Source organism: Pan troglodytes, chromosome X (genome assembly GCF_028858775.2).
Source record: "Pan troglodytes isolate AG18354 chromosome X, NHGRI_mPanTro3-v2.0_pri, whole genome shotgun sequence".
NCBI lineage: Eukaryota > Metazoa > Chordata > Mammalia > Primates > Hominidae > Pan > Pan troglodytes.
Genome location: NC_072421.2, coordinates 127,827,561 through 127,844,739, shown reverse-complemented (window position 1 = coordinate 127,844,739; position 17,179 = coordinate 127,827,561). Strand labels below are relative to the sequence as shown.

General features: G+C 43.2%; 1 protein-coding gene across 1 annotated transcript; it reads left to right on the top strand.

The window, feature by feature from the left end:
* The first annotated feature begins 10,176 nt into the window (after positions 1 to 10,176).
* Positions 10,177 to 16,044, top strand: GPR119 (G protein-coupled receptor 119). Its single transcript, XM_521262.6, has 3 exons — positions 10,177 to 10,258; positions 10,417 to 11,582; positions 13,466 to 16,044. The coding sequence occupies exon 2, from the start codon at positions 10,571 to 10,573 to the stop codon at positions 11,576 to 11,578; it is 1,008 nt and encodes a 335-aa protein (XP_521262.3). The 5' UTR covers positions 10,177 to 10,258; positions 10,417 to 10,570; the 3' UTR covers positions 11,579 to 11,582; positions 13,466 to 16,044.
* The last annotated feature ends 1,135 nt before the right edge of the window (positions 16,045 to 17,179 follow it).

Below are 17,179 nucleotides of genomic sequence, written 5' to 3'. Positions count from 1 at the left end.
AAGATTAAGTGTATGTGTTTATAAAGTCTGTTCCTTAATTGTAGGTTGCCTGGGAATAAGAAAATAAGAAATGATGCATTGTATTAACAGAAGATCTTATCAACTCTTCCAGGGATATTGACTTAAGATACATGCATGATCTTTAGGGAGTCTGTGAGGACCCTGAATTTGTGTGTACGATGTGTTTACATGTGAACATGTGCATTTTTAGAAAGTCCATAGCTCCCATAAGATTCTAAAATAGTTCCATAGTTCAAAAACAATAGCTAAGGACAATTGATTTAGAGCATCTAATGATTACCTATGAATTACCGTCAGATAACTGAGAGCAGTTTGCAAAGCTTAGCAAGCAGGTGTTGTAGTAGAATTCTCGTGAGTTATGTGAGTCAGAGATAGATAAATTGAAAGCACAGTTGCGCTGCCTTGAGCTCCCCCATGGCTCAGCACAGCTGCTTGCTCCCAGCAATCTGATGCTTATGTAGACTCTTGAGGGATTGGAAAAAGAATCCCAAACTCTTGAGGAGGAGGAGGCCAAGTTGCCTCCAGGGGTTAGTATGACTTCTAAAAGACGCACAACAGATGTCTTTTACCACCTGCCTGTTATTGTTCACCTTTCCTCCACTGCCTAAGCCAATGCAGCGATTTTCCATACCTCAAGCAGCACAACTTTCAGAAGCTGCCAAGATTCTTGATGAGCTGATTAAAAAGCAGAATCTAGTTCCAGGGAAGAAAGGGAGAAAGTAGAGAAAAAAAGTGCTGGAGGAGCATATGACTCTAGTTCTGGTAGAACCCACCTGTAATCACAAATCACATTTACTCTAAATTCATAATGTGAAGTTCCCATTGGCATGCGGGCCTAAAGGGCATGCTGGCTGGACTGAACCAAATGGGACAATCAGACCTGGTGGGAGGAGAAGTAGCACTGGGCAGATCTAACTGGAGCTGAATGTAAAAGTATTTTTCAGGGATAACAGGAACCTACCTAGAGCAAGAGTTCCCAAATGGTCATCGCAATTTCACTTAGGTAGGTCAGTCCTCCCAAGCCAATGACTAGTGCCCACTCCCTGTTCTCCAAAAGATTCCTTGCACGGGCAGCTTTTACCCTCCTCTTATTCATTTTCACTGTTCTGAGCCAGAGTTTTCCTGGGGTGCTCTGTTGCCTGAGGTGAAGAAGCCAGTTACCGGGAGTGCTAGATGAAACACTGATCCAGGGTATAGGAGATGGTCTACAAATTAGGGAAAGGAATGAGTGGGCCACAGCTCAAAGAAGCCAGATCACTGAGACATGACACTGTAAAGACCAGAGCACATGAGTGCTCGGGGACAAGCTGACGGACAATGCTAAGCTTCTAGAGAAGAAGCACAGGATGGGTCTGTCTTGGCTCAAATCACAATGATGTTGCATGAAGGCTGGCAGCATTCTACCCTGGAATGGCAGGAGGTGGCATCCTTTTTGAGGGTGGATGCAGGTTTTCAAGGCTATAGGATGATGCCACACAGCTTGCATTCCATCTCTGGTCAGCAACTTACATTCTGGAGAGAACAGGTGGGACACATAGAGCTTGGCAGACCTGAGTTCAAATCCCAGTTCTACCACTTGCTAGGTATAGAAACTTGGGCAATTTAATTAGCTTCAATTAACTTTTTTGTGGTAGCCTTCCCAAGTTATGAAATGGTGATAATATCACCTCTTAGAGATCTTGCAAGGATTGTGATAAGAGGTGAATGTTACTAATATTAATAATAATATTATATTCTTTTCACATTCCAAATACTCCCAGCCATTGTTACAAACCCCCTGACCCCTTCTGCAACCCACAAATCTTACCCCCTAGTGAACGAAACCAGTTCTTCCTTAGGAAAAAGGTGGAAATCGCTTTCTGAGAGTTGGAGGGCTGCTATATAAAACTCAGCCTAGCATGACCCCCTGACTGGTGTCTTTCTTGAAGAATACACTTCAAGAAAGATTTGCAATGAAAAAAGCTAGAAACATTAATTGAATATATATTTTCTCCCCTCACCCCACCCCATTCCACAAGCCATGGACATCGGCCAAAAAGGTATGTGTGTTTTTACTCAACTCTATTCTGCAGGGGACGGAAGGATTTCAGCCTACTAGTTGTAACTATATAAATCCTTTTTTTAATGGAGCAAGAAGGTTCTGAGTCCTGAGTGACAAATGAAAATGTCTTCAGGGACCATGCTAGGTCCCTGAAGAGCTACTCTGGCTTGCATGAATCCCAGATAAGATGCAGCAAATTCAGAGCAACCCAGAAGTGCGAAAAGTGTCCTATTTATCCAGCTAAACAGGAGCAGAGCCTTTCCAAGGATTACTTTCTCCCTGCAGAGTGTGCCCTCTGCTGGGCTTCCTGGCCACTGGCATTTTGGCATCTCAGGCCAACAATGCTGCTGTTTCCTGGCTATGTAGGAACACTTGTAGTATTGCAACCAAATGCCTCTTGGGCAGTAACCACCGCCAAGCAGCAATATAACCAGGACCTAGTTTTTGAATTGTCTCCACATACTAACCCTTGAAACCAATGTATTAATTTCCTATTGCCGCTGTAACAAATTACCCCAAACTTTGTGGCTTAAAACAACACAAATCTATTATCTTCCAGTTCTCGAGGTCAGAAGTCTGAAATCAGTTTCACTGGGCTAAAGTCAGAGTGTTGGCAGGGCTGATTCCTTCTGGAGGCTCTAGGACAGGATTCCTTGCCTTGCCTTTTCTGACTTCCAGAGGCCTCTTGAATCCTTGGCATGTGATCCCTTCCTTGCATCACTCCAACCACTGGCATCTGTCATCACATCTCCAAAACTGCCCACTCTGATCTCCTGACTCCCTGTTGTAAGGGCCCTTATAACACTGGGCTCACAGGGATGGTATCACTGGGTTCACAGGAAAAATCCAGGATAATCTCTCCATCTCAAGATCCTCAGCTTAATCACATCTGCAAACTAGCTTTTGCCAAGTAAGGTCATGTATTCATAGGCTCCAGGGATTAGGATATGGACATCTATGCAGGGGGCATTATTCAGCCTACCACACCCAGGCTTCTGCAACATGGAATACCAAAAAGACCATTGGACCAGGAGTAAGGAGAACTGGATTCCAAATCCCAGCTCTGCCACCCCTTTCTAGTTGGGTCACCTTGGGCAGGTCCCTTTATCTCTCCAAGCCTCAGCTTCTTTACTTATGAAATGGAGATGAGATAATAACCCATAGCTCACAACATGTTATTGAATGTATGAAAAGCTCTTTCCTATCATAGTAACTAACATAGAATAGGCACTCCATAAACCTGCTGTGTAGGCAATGTTTGTGTGGGGTGACAGGATGAGTGGTTAGAAGGCTACAGTAATAGTGCAGATGAAAGATAATAAAGTACTGAATGAAAGAGGCAATAGCAGGAATGGAAAGCAGGAGTGATAAGATAAATGGAGAGGTACACGTGAGTCCAGATTTATACATTTCCTTGGGCTCAGGGTAAAATGAGCCTCATTTTCCATGATCATTGGACTTTATTAAAAAAGAAAGGCTTCTACTACTTCTCAGCCTAACGACCTTAAAAAAACCCAGAGTATAAAAGTGTCAGCTTGAAGGCCAGTGTGATAGGATGTGCAAAGGCACAGAGACACAAACTGGTAACAAAAGGGGACAAGATGTAATCTCTGTGGTTGACATGAGACGGGATGAACTCTTGGTGGCTGTCCACAGGTCTCACACAAGCTGCTGGCCTGTATGTCGATTTCCAACATCTTCCACTTACAAGTGGTGTAGCCCTTTGGAAATAAGTCACCCTCTCTGTGCGCCTTGATTTCCTAACCTGTAAAATCAAGGCACGAATAGTACCTACCTTACAGAATTGTCGTGAAGGTTAAATGAAACTCCATGTTGTATATTTAGCACAGTACCTGGCACTTAAAGGCCCCATAAATGTTAGCTGGTATCATCCATTGCTGCAAGAAGACTCAGATGCCCCAGAAGGATAGGGCTATTTCCTCAAAGCGCCTCCCACTCCAAGAAGAGCCTCAAATACTGATTCTCTCACCCTGTCATGTCCTACATTTCTTTCAATCCACATACACCCCTCTCTTTACAGTTGTAGCTCAGGCTAGTAACAGCAATATGAATAAAAGGAAACACACATCCTCTCTGTCTCTGTCTCTGTCTCTCTCTCTCTCTTTCTCTTTCATGTATGTATGTATGTGTTATTTTAATATATATAATGTGTATACTATATAGTGTACATATGTATCTGTGTATTTTGTATATAACATATTACATACATAAAATAGTGTATATATGTATGTGTATATATAAATATATACAGTTCTGTGGCACATAATGATGTTTCAGTCAACAATGGACCACGTATATGATGGTGGTCCCATAAGATTATAATACTGTATTCTTACTGTACCTTTTCTGTGTTTAGATATATTTAGATACACAAATACTTTCTGTGTTTAGATATATTTAGATACACAAATATTTAGATACACAATTGTTACCATTGTGTAATAATTGCAGTATCCAGTACAGTAACAAGCTATAGGTTTGTAGCCTAGGAGCAATAGGCCATACCATATACCCTAGATGTACAGTAGGCTATACCATCTAGGTTTGTGTAAGTACACTGTGATGTTCACACAATGACGAAATTGCCTAATGATGCATTTCTTAGAACATATCTCTATCATTAAGAGATATGTGACTATATATATTTGCATGGGTGTGCACTCACACACACATGCACTTTTGTGTTGTTTGGAAAATCCCTTTGCAAAATGGTGCCTGGGTTGGAACAGGGAGAGGTAGTTAAGGGGCATGTTTGTTTCTTTTGAAATTACATAGATACATTCTCGCTGTGAAAATATATGACAAGTTATCCGGCGCGGTGGCTTACGCCTGTAATCCCAGCACTTTGGGAGGCCAAGGCAGGCAGATCATCTGAGGTCAGGAATTTGAGACCAGCCTGGCCAACATGGTGAAACCCCATCTCTACTAAAAATACAAAAATTAGCTGGGCGTGGTGGCAGGTGCCTGTAATCCCAGCTACTCAGGAGGCTGAGGCAGGAAAATCTCTTGAACCCGGGAGGCGGAGGTTGCAGTGAGCCAAGATCGTGCCACTGCACTGCAGTCTGAGCGACAGAATGAGACCCTGTCTCAAAATAATAATAATAATAATAAAATATTATATATTATATATTATATATATATGAAAAGTAAAAAGTATTCAAAGCAAATCGTGACTCTTCAGCCCCCACCAGTCCCATTCCCTCCTCAAAGTTATTCACTCTTTGTTAATAGTCTCTTTTCTATGCATTCTGTGTATTTACATCCACATATATTTGGGTTCAGGGGTTTTTTTCATAAGTGAGCCAAGACTCTAGAAACTGGCTTCTGATTTGTCAATCAACAACATATCTTGGAAGTCTCTTTATATCAGTACATATAAACCTATATCATTCTTTTCACACTGCTGCATAATATTTTATAGTAATATATGTACCAGTCTAGTCATTCAGGAAGAGGTATTTATTAAATGTCGCTACACCTTTGTCCTTAGGCAAGATGCAGCTAAATCATCACAGGCACATGGCTGATCGAGGCACCATGAGAAATTAGGCCTGGCTTATCCTGGCTACCTTCCTAGAGTTCCTCTCCCAGTAGCCTGGTTCCAATGGCAGACTGTTGAAGGGGGGTTTGGGAGGGAAGAGATCCATGCAGCAGAGAATACCAGCGTGGTAGGTAGAAAAATGTCCCTCAACACAGATGTTCGTGTCTTAATCTTAGGAACCTGTGAATATGTGACTTCACATGGCAAAAGATACTGCAGATGTGATTAAGTTAAGGATCCTGAAATGGAGGAGTTATCCTGGATTGTCCAGGTGGACCCAATGTCATCACAAGGGTCCTTTAAAAAGGGAAACAGGGGGCCGGGTGTGGTGGCTCATGTCTGTAATCCCAGCGCTTTGGGAGGCCACGGAGGGCGGATCACGAGGTCAGGAGTTCGAGACCAGCCTGACCAACATGGTGAAACCCCGTCTCTACTAAAAATACAAAAAAATTAGCTGGGCGTGGTGGCACATGCCTCTAATCCCAGCTACTCAGGAGGCTGAGGCAGGAGAATCTCTTGAACCCGGGAGGCGGAGGTTGTGGTGAGCCAAGATGGCGCCACTGCACTCCAGTCTGGGCGACAGAGTGAGACTTTGTCCCCCCCAAAAAAAAAAGGGAAACAGGAAGTTCAGAGAAGAAGACGTGACCATGGAGTGATGTGTCCAGGAGCCTAGGAGTGCAAGCAGCCTCTGAGAGCTGAAAAAGTTAAGGAAATGGACTCTTCCCTAGAGCCTCCCGAAGGAACACAGCTCAGCTGACACCTTGACTTCAGCCCTGTAAGACCCACTTTGGACTTCTGACCTTGATAATTGTAAGATACTACATTCGTGTTAAGTCAGTTTGTGGTAGTTCATTACAGCAGCAAAAGAAAACTAATACAGCTAGACACCTGAGAGTAGGAGAGAGGCAAAGATAAATGTGCATGCAGATCACCTGGAGATCTTGTTAAACTGCAGACTGCTTCACTAGGTCTTGAATAAGGCCTGAGATTCTGCATTTCTTCTTTCTTTCTTTTTTTTTTTTTTTTTTTTTTTTTTTTGAGACATAGTATCACTCTATCACCCAGGCTGGAGTGCAGTGGTGCAATCTTGGCTCACCGCAACCTCCACCTCCCAGGTTCAAGCAATTCTCCTGCGTCAGCCTCCCGAGTAGATGGGATTACAGACACCCATCACCACGCCCAGCTCATTTTCATATTTTTAGTAGAGACGGGGTTTCGCCATGTTGGCCAGGCTGGTCTTGAACTCCTGACCTCAGGTGATCTGCCCGCCTCAGCCTCCCAAAGTGCTGGGATTACAGGCGTAAGCCAGTGTGCCTGGCCGAGCTTCTGCATTTCTAACAAGCTCTCAGGTCATAACAATGCTTCTGATACACACTTTGATTAACAGTGTGTTAATTTGATTAGCAGAGACTAGAAGACACTGGATACCCATGTAACATTTTACACTTTATGAAGCCTTTTCATAACTATCATACCTCATTTTTAAAAATTTATTTTTATTTATTTTTATTATACTTTAAGTTCTGGAATACATGTGCAGAACGTGCACGTTTGTTACATAGGTATACATGTGCCATGGTGATTTGCTGCACCCATCAATCTGTCATCTACATTAGGCATTTCTCCTAATGCTATCCCTTCCCTTGCCCCCCACCCGCCCAACAGGCCCCTGGTGTGTGATGTTCCCCTCCCTGTGCCCATATGTTCTTATCATTATTCAGCTCCCACTTATGAGTGAGAACATGTGGTGTTTGGTTTTCTGTTCCTATGTTAGTTTGCTGAGAATGATAGTTTCCAACTTCATCCAAGTCCCTGCAAAGGGCATGAACTCATTCTTTTTTATGGCTGCATAGTATTCCATGATGTATATGTGCCACATTTTCTTTATCCAGTCTATCATTGATGGACATTTGGGTTGGTTCCAAGTCTTTGCTATTGTGAATAGTGCTGCAATAAACATATGTGTGCATGTGTTTTTATAGTAGAATGATTTATAATCCCTTGGGTATATACCCAGTAATGGGATTGCTGGCTCAAATGGTATTTCTGGTTCTAGATCCTTGAGGAATCACCACACTGTCTTCCACAATGGCAGAATTAATTTACACTCCCACCAACAGTGTAAAAGCATTCCTATTTCTCCACATCCTCTCCAGCATCTGTTGTTTCCTGACTTTTTAATGATTGCCATTCTAACTGGTGTGAGATGGTATCTCATTGTGGTTTTGATTTGCATTTCTCTAATGACCAGTGATGATGAGCATTTTTTCATATGTTTGTTGGCTGCATAAATGTCTTCTTTTGAGAAGTGTCTGTTCATATCCTTCACCCACTTTTTGATGGGGTTGTTTTTTTCTTGTAAATTTGTTGAAGTTCCTTGTAGATTCTGGATATTAGCCCTTTGTCAGATGAATAGATTGTAATAATTTTCTCCCATTTTGTAGGTTGCCTGTTCACTCTGATGATAGTTTCTTTTACTGTGCAGAAGCGCTTTAGTTTAATTAGATCCCATTTGTCAATTTTGGCTTTTGTTGCCATTGCTTTTGGTGTTTTAGTCATGAAGTCTTTGCCCATATCATACCTCGTTTTATCATCCTCACAACCTTGTGATATAACTATGACTGTCCCCATGTTACACATGAGGAAACCAAGGATAGTGGTTCTCAACCCTGGCTGAATATTAGAATCACCCAAGGAACTTTTAAAACTCCCATTGCACAGTTACCACCCAGAATAATTATGTTAGAATCTCTTGGTGTGTGGCCCAAACAGCAGTATTTTTTGGAATCACCAGGTGATTCCAATGCACTGCTAAGGGTAAGAACCATTGCACTAGAGCAGTGCTTCTCAAAGTGTGGTCCCTGAGCAAGTAACAGCAGTATCTGGGAACTTGTTAGAAATGCAGATTCTGGCCAGGCACGGTGGCTCACGCCTGTAATCCCAACACTTTGGGAGGCCCAGACAGGTGGGTCACCTGAGGCCAGGAGTTCGAGACCGGCTTGGCCAACACGGTGAAACTCCGTCCCTACTAAAAATACAAAATTAGCTCGGCGTGGTGGCTGCACACCTGTAATCCCAGCTACTCAGGAGGCTGAGGCAGGAGAATTGCTTGAACCTGGGAGGTGGAGGTTGCAGTGAGCTGAGATCACACCATTGCACTCCAGCCTGGGCGACAAGAGCGAAACTCCTTCTCAAAAAAAAAATAAAAATAAAAATAAAAAAGAAAAGAAAGAAAGAAATGCAGATTCTCAGACTCACCAATGACCTGAAACTCTGGGAGTAGGACCCAAGAACCTGGGTTTTAAGACACCCTCCAGGTGATTCTGATACACTCTCAAGTTTGAACATGGGTTTGAAAAGGGCTAACTTCACTCCGTGGAGTCAAGAGCTGGGGAAACCCAAGCACACCTTAGGTCCAGGTATAAAATTAGGCTAGGTTCTAAGCAACTGGAATCAATCTCCTAATGGACATACCAAAGAATAAGAACTGTTTTCAGGATGGCAACTAGAATACTGAATCCCCACAACACAGTCTTTCTGATCCTTTTTTAGGAGAGACACCTGCCAAAGGCCCTCTCAGACTGTCAAAACATCCTGGAATATATTTGCGTCCAACTCTGCACCTTGCTCTCTATTCCCTCACTTCAAACACTAACCTTTCCCATTTGTGCTCTCACCTGAACTGAGTAAATAAGCTTCTAACCACTCTTCTCCCCACCCCTCTCTTCTTGGTATCCAAGATGAGAGTGGCAGGCGAAAGGGTGGTTCTAATGTACCCAAGCAAATGGATACACATCCTAAAACAGGAGTGACTTATGCAGCTGCCCCTCCGGAGTGCATCTCACCTGCTTCAGCAACACAGTTGCCCTTTGGTCTAACCTCCCCCCTTCAACCGCCCCCACGTTCCTATTCCTGGAAAATGGAAAATTCCATAGCCAAACATCAAGCAGACACTTCCCAGAATGCAGCTCATCTCCTCTTCTCCTCCCGCAGAGATACCTCAGGTCTATAGGATTAAGAAAGGCAAGCCCAGCAGCCACTACTCACTGACCAGACCTGGCCCAACATGCTGCAGAAATAATTATCAATTAGTATACTTGAGAGACAGCAGCGTGAGGTGGAGAATGGGTTCTAAACTGAATGACAGCTGTTAACAGTTTTTGGCCCTGTTTTTCCTGTCCTGAATCCTCAACTGAGATCCTAGGGATGAGAAACGGGGGAACAGCACGCCCTACTTGAGAGAATTAGAATTTGAGGCGCTAGGAAGCAAAAGGTAAGAAACAGCTTAAATGTGTGGTAGCACTCCTGAAAATATGCTGGGGCCCCTCAAAAAGCTCACCTGCCCTCACTTCCCACTTCAACTGATTATGAGCATCTTGCTTGATTAAAAGCAATTCATAATAGTAATTGAGAATTAGTAAGAAAAAGCTTAATTAAGCTGAGATTAATTATTTAAGCTGGTACTCGAGGTTTTGGAAGAAAAGTAGAAATTTAATGTCAAGGTATGGAGGAAGAAAAAAGTATGATTGGAGTCAATTATATCTTTTGACAGGAGACCTGATGAATGTCCCTGTCCCTCCAGAGTCCCTGAAGCACCAGTGAAGGGAGAGGGCCTGGCGAGACAGCATGTACAGGTACTTGGGAGTTGTCTAGTAACTTGCTGGTTGGAGGGGGAGGGACTAGCTCAGGGCCCAGGGGGAGGTCTATACTGAAGTTGCTGCCTTTAGAGAGCTGGAGAGGCAGGAGGCTGAGGACTGAAAAGAGAGGGTGAGTAATTCTTCATGACCTGTAGGATCCCAAAGATGGCGACCTGCCAGCCTGGACTGCCAGTGAAGGCCAGAATCATGCTGTAGCTCTGAACCCACAGCTCCTCTGCCCCTGGCCCATGAGAATTTCAGCTGGAGAGACAGCATGCCCTGGTAAGTGAAGTCCTGCCACTTCGAGACATGGAATCATCTTTCTCATTTGGAGTGATCCTTGCTGTCCTGGCCTCCCTCATCATTGCTACTAACACACTAGTGGCTGTGGCTGTGCTGCTGTTGATCCACAAGAATGATGGTGTCAATCTCTGCTTCACCTTGAATCTGGCTGTGGCTGACACCTTGATTGGTGTGGCCATCTCTGGCCTACTCACAGACCAGCTCTCCAGCCCTTCTCGGCCCACACAGAAGACCCTGTGCAGCCTGCGGATGGCATTTGTCACTTCCTCCGCAGCTGCCTCTGTCCTCACGGTCATGCTGATCACCTTTGACAGGTACCTTGCCATCAAGCAGCCCTTCCGCTACTTGAAGATCATGAGTGGGTTCGTGGCCGGGGCCTGCATTGCCGGGCTGTGGTTAGTGTCTTACCTCATTGGCTTCCTCCCACTCGGAATCCCCATGTTCCAGCAGACTGCCTACAAAGGGCAGTGCAGCTTCTTTGCTGTATTTCACCCTCACTTCGTGCTGACCCTCTCCTGCGTTGGCTTCTTCCCAGCCATGCTCCTCTTTGTCTTCTTCTACTGCGACATGCTCAAGATTGCCTCCATGCACAGCCAGCAGATTCGAAAGATGGAACATGCAGGAGCCATGGCTGGAGGTTATCGATCCCCACGGACTCCCAGCGACTTCAAAGCTCTCCGTACTGTGTCTGTTCTCATTGGGAGCTTCGCTCTATCCTGGACCCCCTTCCTTATCACTGGCATTGTGCAGGTGGCCTGCCAGGAGTGTCACCTCTACCTAGTGCTGGAACGGTACCTGTGGCTGCTCGGCGTGGGCAACTCCCTGCTCAACCCACTCATCTATGCCTATTGGCAGAAGGAGGTGCGACTGCAGCTCTACCACATGGCCCTAGGAGTGAAGAAGGTGCTCACCTCATTCCTCCTCTTTCTCTCGGCCAGGAATTGTGGCCCAGAGAGGCCCAGGGAAAGTTCCTGTCACATCGTCACTATCTCCAGCTCAGAGTTTGATGGCTAAGACGGTAAGGGCAGAGAAGTTTCAAAGTGCCTTTCTCCTCCCCACTCTGGAGCCCCAACTAGATCAGCAGGAGCTAGGGGGATGAGAGCACTTGCTTCAGGCAATTGACCCCTGTCCCAGCATCCCCCACCCCCAGACTGACAGGTAACTGAGGCAGAGTCCTGACTTTCTTCTATAATCAGTTTCCCCATTTTCAAGTCGCCACTCCTCCCTGTCCTTCTTTTGAAATGAGCCTGTCTCTGGTGTACAGGTACACTTACTTAAAGCAAGAAATGTACTGCTAAAAAGATGCTTATAGATCAAATTCTATTTTTGAGTATACCAGAGCAGCACTGTCCAACAGAAATATAATGTGAGCCACACGCATAATTTTACATGTTCCAGTAACCGTTTTATAAAGGTAAAAAGAAACAGGCAAAACTAATATTTTATTTATCCCAATGTAACCAATATATTGTTTTCAACATGTCATCAATATAAAAATTATACTGGTTTTTTTTTCATACTAAGTCCTTGAGATCTGGTGTGTATTTTGCCCTTACAAAACATCTCAATTTAAACTAGCCATATTTCAAATGCTCAGTAGCCACATGTGGCTAGTGGCTCCCATACTGAACAACACTAGAGAAATGAGGTTCTGTTATTTTAAAGTGTTTACTATAGTGACTTACTACAGTAATTGCTTTGGCAAGGTGAGGAGTCCCTCCTCCTCCTGCCCTTACTGATATTAATCAGAGATCTTATATGGTGAATGTGCCTAAAAGGTAGAAACCTCAATTCCTCTAAAGCTTGTCTTTTCGCACACCTCATGATGTTTAAAATAGGCTATTTCCCAAAGAAACACTATCTTGTGATTATTTCTGCTGTTACCGGTCCCAATCCACCACCTTTTAACTCTCTGCTGCCCCTTCCCTTAAGATGGCCTCATATGTCACTTGTGGCTACTTGCTGATGACAATGCTGGATCACAAATTCTGAGGCACTGGGAGGGAAGAGAGAGAAAACATGTGGGTACCAAGGCAGGCACAGCCAAGCTCTCCAGACTGGAGCCACTTTGCTCCTCAGGGCTCCTTCCACTTACTCCCAATTTTGCATTTTCCTAAGAAACTGTTGCACAGGAGACCAGCTGAGGAGCAGGTGCCTCATCCTCCTTTCCGTGGGGTACAGAAAATGACAAGGTTGGCAGATGGGAACTATGCTCAGTTTCCCTCTGGGCAACCTGGCAGCAAAAAATCAAGAACAGAATAGCGAAGACACTCAGGAACCACTCTCTGCCTTTCTGAGTTTCCCTGTAACCCTCTCCAAAACCTCCTGGTCTCCACAGTGGATTGCTAGAGAGTTTGGCTCTCAAGACCTTAAACTGTAATATTGCCCCAGAAAGCTGCCAAGTTGACAACAAAAGAGGGCAAGAAGAAACCAAAACAGTATGGATTAACTTGCCTAGGATTTTGTACTGAATTAGGTACCAAATTAGGTACCAACCTTAGGTTGGTTAATCCCTCAATATCCCTAAATTAATGACCTGAGGATGCATTTGAATCCAACGCGTAATGGCTAATTCCAAGAGGCCCTTGAAATTTTTCATTCTAATCACAAATTATAATGTTTAGACCTGGATGGAATCCAGCCACCCTCCTTTCAAAGGATGTCACCACACCACTATGCTTTGCACTCGGATTTTCTTAATTCCCCTTAGTCTTAGATTAACTCCCAGCTTTCTTTCCTCAGTCATTCAGAGGATAATGATCATCCCTTTCGGTTTCCCTACTCTTGAAAATTTCCTTCTCCCTACCTTCACCCTATATCTTCTTCAGCCCAAATGGTCTGTTTCTCATTGATCTATTCTACTACATACACATCAACCCACTTTTGGTAAATTTTTTGCAGTCGCTTTGCTTACCAGTCTGGCCCAGAGGAGAAACATGCTTGCTTTCACCATAGCAAGCATCGTGTTCCTACAACTGAAGAACTTTTTGACTCTCAAGTGGATGATGGAACCCAATATGCCTTGAAATGCTGAGCATCCAGCAAGTACCAGGCCAGCAATAAGGCACATTCTTGGATTGTATTGTGAGTTACTGGGAACTAGGTAAAATACGAATAACTGGATTTTGGACAAAATTGAAAGCAGGCTCAAACCAATGCCCTCCTTACTGGTGGTTCAAAGCTTAAATCCTGGCCTTGCTACAAAGGACTGATCTTGCCAAGATAATATAAGCAAAGTGGAATGAAAATTAAAGTTAATTCTGAAGCCAAGGTCCTTTTAGAAAAAAAAAAAGTAAATTAGCCTGATTTAATCATTCCACATTTTAAACATATATCAACATCACATTGTACCCCACGTAATATATACAATTATTTGTCAATTAAAAATAAAAAATATATATTTTTTTAAGTACAGAAAAGCAGGAGGGGAGGGGAGGCCAGGTGATCAGTGTGTTATTAGGTTCAATCTAAGAAACTCTGCTACCCCTGGGAGTCAGTATGTGCAATGGAAAAATCACAGGTCTTGAAATCCAACAGACCAGTGTTCAAATGATAATTCAATCATTTAAATTCTCAAACTAGATCTCTCATTCATCAAACTGGGGTAATAATGCCTACTTTACATGGTTATATTGAAGATTAACTCAGATAATGTATATGTAAATATCTAGTAAACTACAGCACATTGTTAGTGCTCAAAAATGTCAGTTCTCTTCCTCTTCTTTAAACACCCTGGACTAAACAGTCAGTTGACCCATTTAAGGGAGTCCCTCATATTCAGATATTATGACATATAGGACAAGGACAATTGGACTCAGAACTGTAAATTCCTCAACCTCTGAATAAGATTTTTAAAAATGAGTGATGAGAGGTGATTCAGGTTGAAAAAGACAAACAATAAATCTAATACCTTAGCAGTATCAAGACAGAGCAGATACAAACAAGGCACTGGCACTAGTATGGTAATTGGATTTAAGAGTAATCACAATTAAAAACACTGTGTTTGGCCGGGCATGGTGGCTCACGCCTGTAATCCCAGCATGTTGGGAGGCTGAGGCAGGTGGATCACGAGATCAGGGGTTCAAAACCAGCCTGACCAATATGGTGAAAACCTGTCTCTACTAAAAATACAAAAATTAGCTGGGCACGATGGCAGGCGCCTGTAATCCCAGCTACCCAAGAGGCTAAGGCAGGAAAATCGCTTGAACCTGGGCGGCAGAGGTTGCAGTGAGCCAAGGTCGCGCCACTGCACTCCAGCCTGGGCAACAGAGTGAGACTCCGTCTCAAAAAAAGAACAAACAAACAAACAAACAAACAAAAACAGCAACAACACTGTGTTTAATAAGCCACCAAGAGCAGAGATACAGGATGCTACACAAAAGTCTAATGGCTTTCTTTGATGCAAGCTCCTTCACAGATAAGGGAATGTACCGGAAACGTTTAGATTTCATTCATACATCTGATGTTGTTTCCTGATAGGCTTACCAAGAAACCAGATTCAGTTCAGCAAGGTGATCAAAACATCCCAGATATTAATACCTTGTAGGATGCAATGTAGGCCAATCAGTCCCATTTATTATTTCCATGAACAGCTTACTGTGAATTTGTGGTGTTTTTGTTTTAAGAGACAGGGTCTCGCTCATCACCCAGGCTGGAGTGCAGTGGTGCGATCATAGCTCACTGTAGCTTCAACTTCCCAGACTCAAGCAATCCTCCCACCTCAGCTTCCTGAGTAACTGGGACCACAGGCACATGCCACCATGCCCAGCTAATTTATTTATATTTTGTAGAGACAGGGTCTCCCTATGTTGTTCATGATAGTCTTGAGTGATGCTCCCACCTCAGCCTTTCAATGTGCTGTGATTACAGGAGGAAGCCACTGCACCAGGCTGAATTTGTAATTAAAATTGTAACATGACTAAGTTTTATATTAATTCCTTAGGTAGGAAAGGTTATACATATCAACACCTCAATTTCAGAGGACTATTCTCAAAGAACATAAGGACACTATAGGCCTCTGTACAGAGGTGTTTTAAGTGGTTTCACAAGTGTTAGAGGCAGGTTACCCTGACCAACACACTCCTGCTTGTCCATATGTCCAGTGTCAGCCAGAGATAGCCTTGGGATATCTTCTCCCTAGAAGGAGAAGTGTTAACTGGTTCAAATGGGAATTGAACTCATGACCTTGATTTCATTCCCACCATGCTCAGTCACTGGCCAAACTGAATAGAGACCAGTGAAAACAGCAGGCACAAGATACTTAAGGACACACATAGAATCAGCAAAAACAAGAACAGCAATGGACCCAATGACAGACCACAACTCCTCGGCTACTGTCAGCCACTCAATTCTGTGGCTCCTTCAGTATTTTCCACGTCATCCTTCAAACTGCTGACAGGTCTGGAATTTTCTCCTTTTAATTAAAAAATCTTCACTTGTTATTTCTGCAATCTTATAAATTCAATGATGGTGCCTACAAATGCCAATCGTCATTCATTCATTCGTCTGTCCACTTACCTATCTCACAAACATTGAGAGCTATGTGCTAAAATTGCCCCAGCTTTGCTGGGATATCTTCTAGAGGTATAGATTGATATATAAATGATGTTTACTATTTCTTTTACGATTATAAAAACAACTTTTGTTCATTAAAAAAATTTTGCAAACATAGGAAATCACAAAGTACCCATAATTATACTATCCAGAGATGACCACTGTTATTCTCCTTCATCTGTTTTTTTCACTTAACATTATATTGTGTATATTTTCCTATGTCGTCTTTTTCAAAAACACAACTTGTAATGGTTGCATGCTTTTTCAACAAATGGTATAATACTTTAACTATTTCCCTATAGCTGTGCTAAAACTTAGGTTATTTCTAATTTCTGTTATAATAGCATGATAAATATCCCTGTGTATAAATCATTGGCATGTCTCTGTCCCATTCCTTAGGATAAATTCACCAAGCAGTATTACTAGATCAAGGAGCATTAAATATTTATAAGTATTTGTTTTTAGATGGAGTCTCACTTTGTTGCCCAGGCTGCAGTGCAGTGGCACGATCTCGGCTCACTGCAACCTCCACCTCTTGGGTTCAAGCAATTCTCCTGCCTCAGCCTCCTGTGTAGCTGTGACTACAGGCGCACACCACCACACCCAGCTAATTTTTTGTATTTTTTAGTAGAGATGGTGTTTCACCATATTGGCCAGACTGGTCTTGAACTCCTGACCTCGTGATCCGCCCACCTCGGCCTCCCAAAGTGCTGGGATTACAGGCATGAGCCACTGCACTGGGCCAAGAATTTTGATTCACATTTGTGCTAGCATTTCTTGAAGTGTAATATTTCCCTGAGACACCTGCTAAGAGAAGTCATAAGTGAGCCATAAATGAACAGACCACACTGATAGGAACATCCCAAAGAGATGAAAGCACACAGCTTCCTGAAAGAATAAATCATACTGAGGAAGTTAACCAGTTGCTTTTTTTTTTTTTTTTTTGCAAAAGGAAACTTTTTGATATGGCCTACTGCCAGGGTTCATCTGCCTTCTGCAAATTCAGAAATCTGAACTAACAGAACATAGTAGTTTAAGAATGCCTCTCACAGAGTACAACTT

Bases quoted from the DNA above. Each gene is read 5' to 3' on its own strand.
- GPR119 (XM_521262.6), top strand. From the start codon at position 10,571: ATGGAATCATCTTTCTCATTTGGAGTGATCCTTGCTGTCCTGGCCTCC.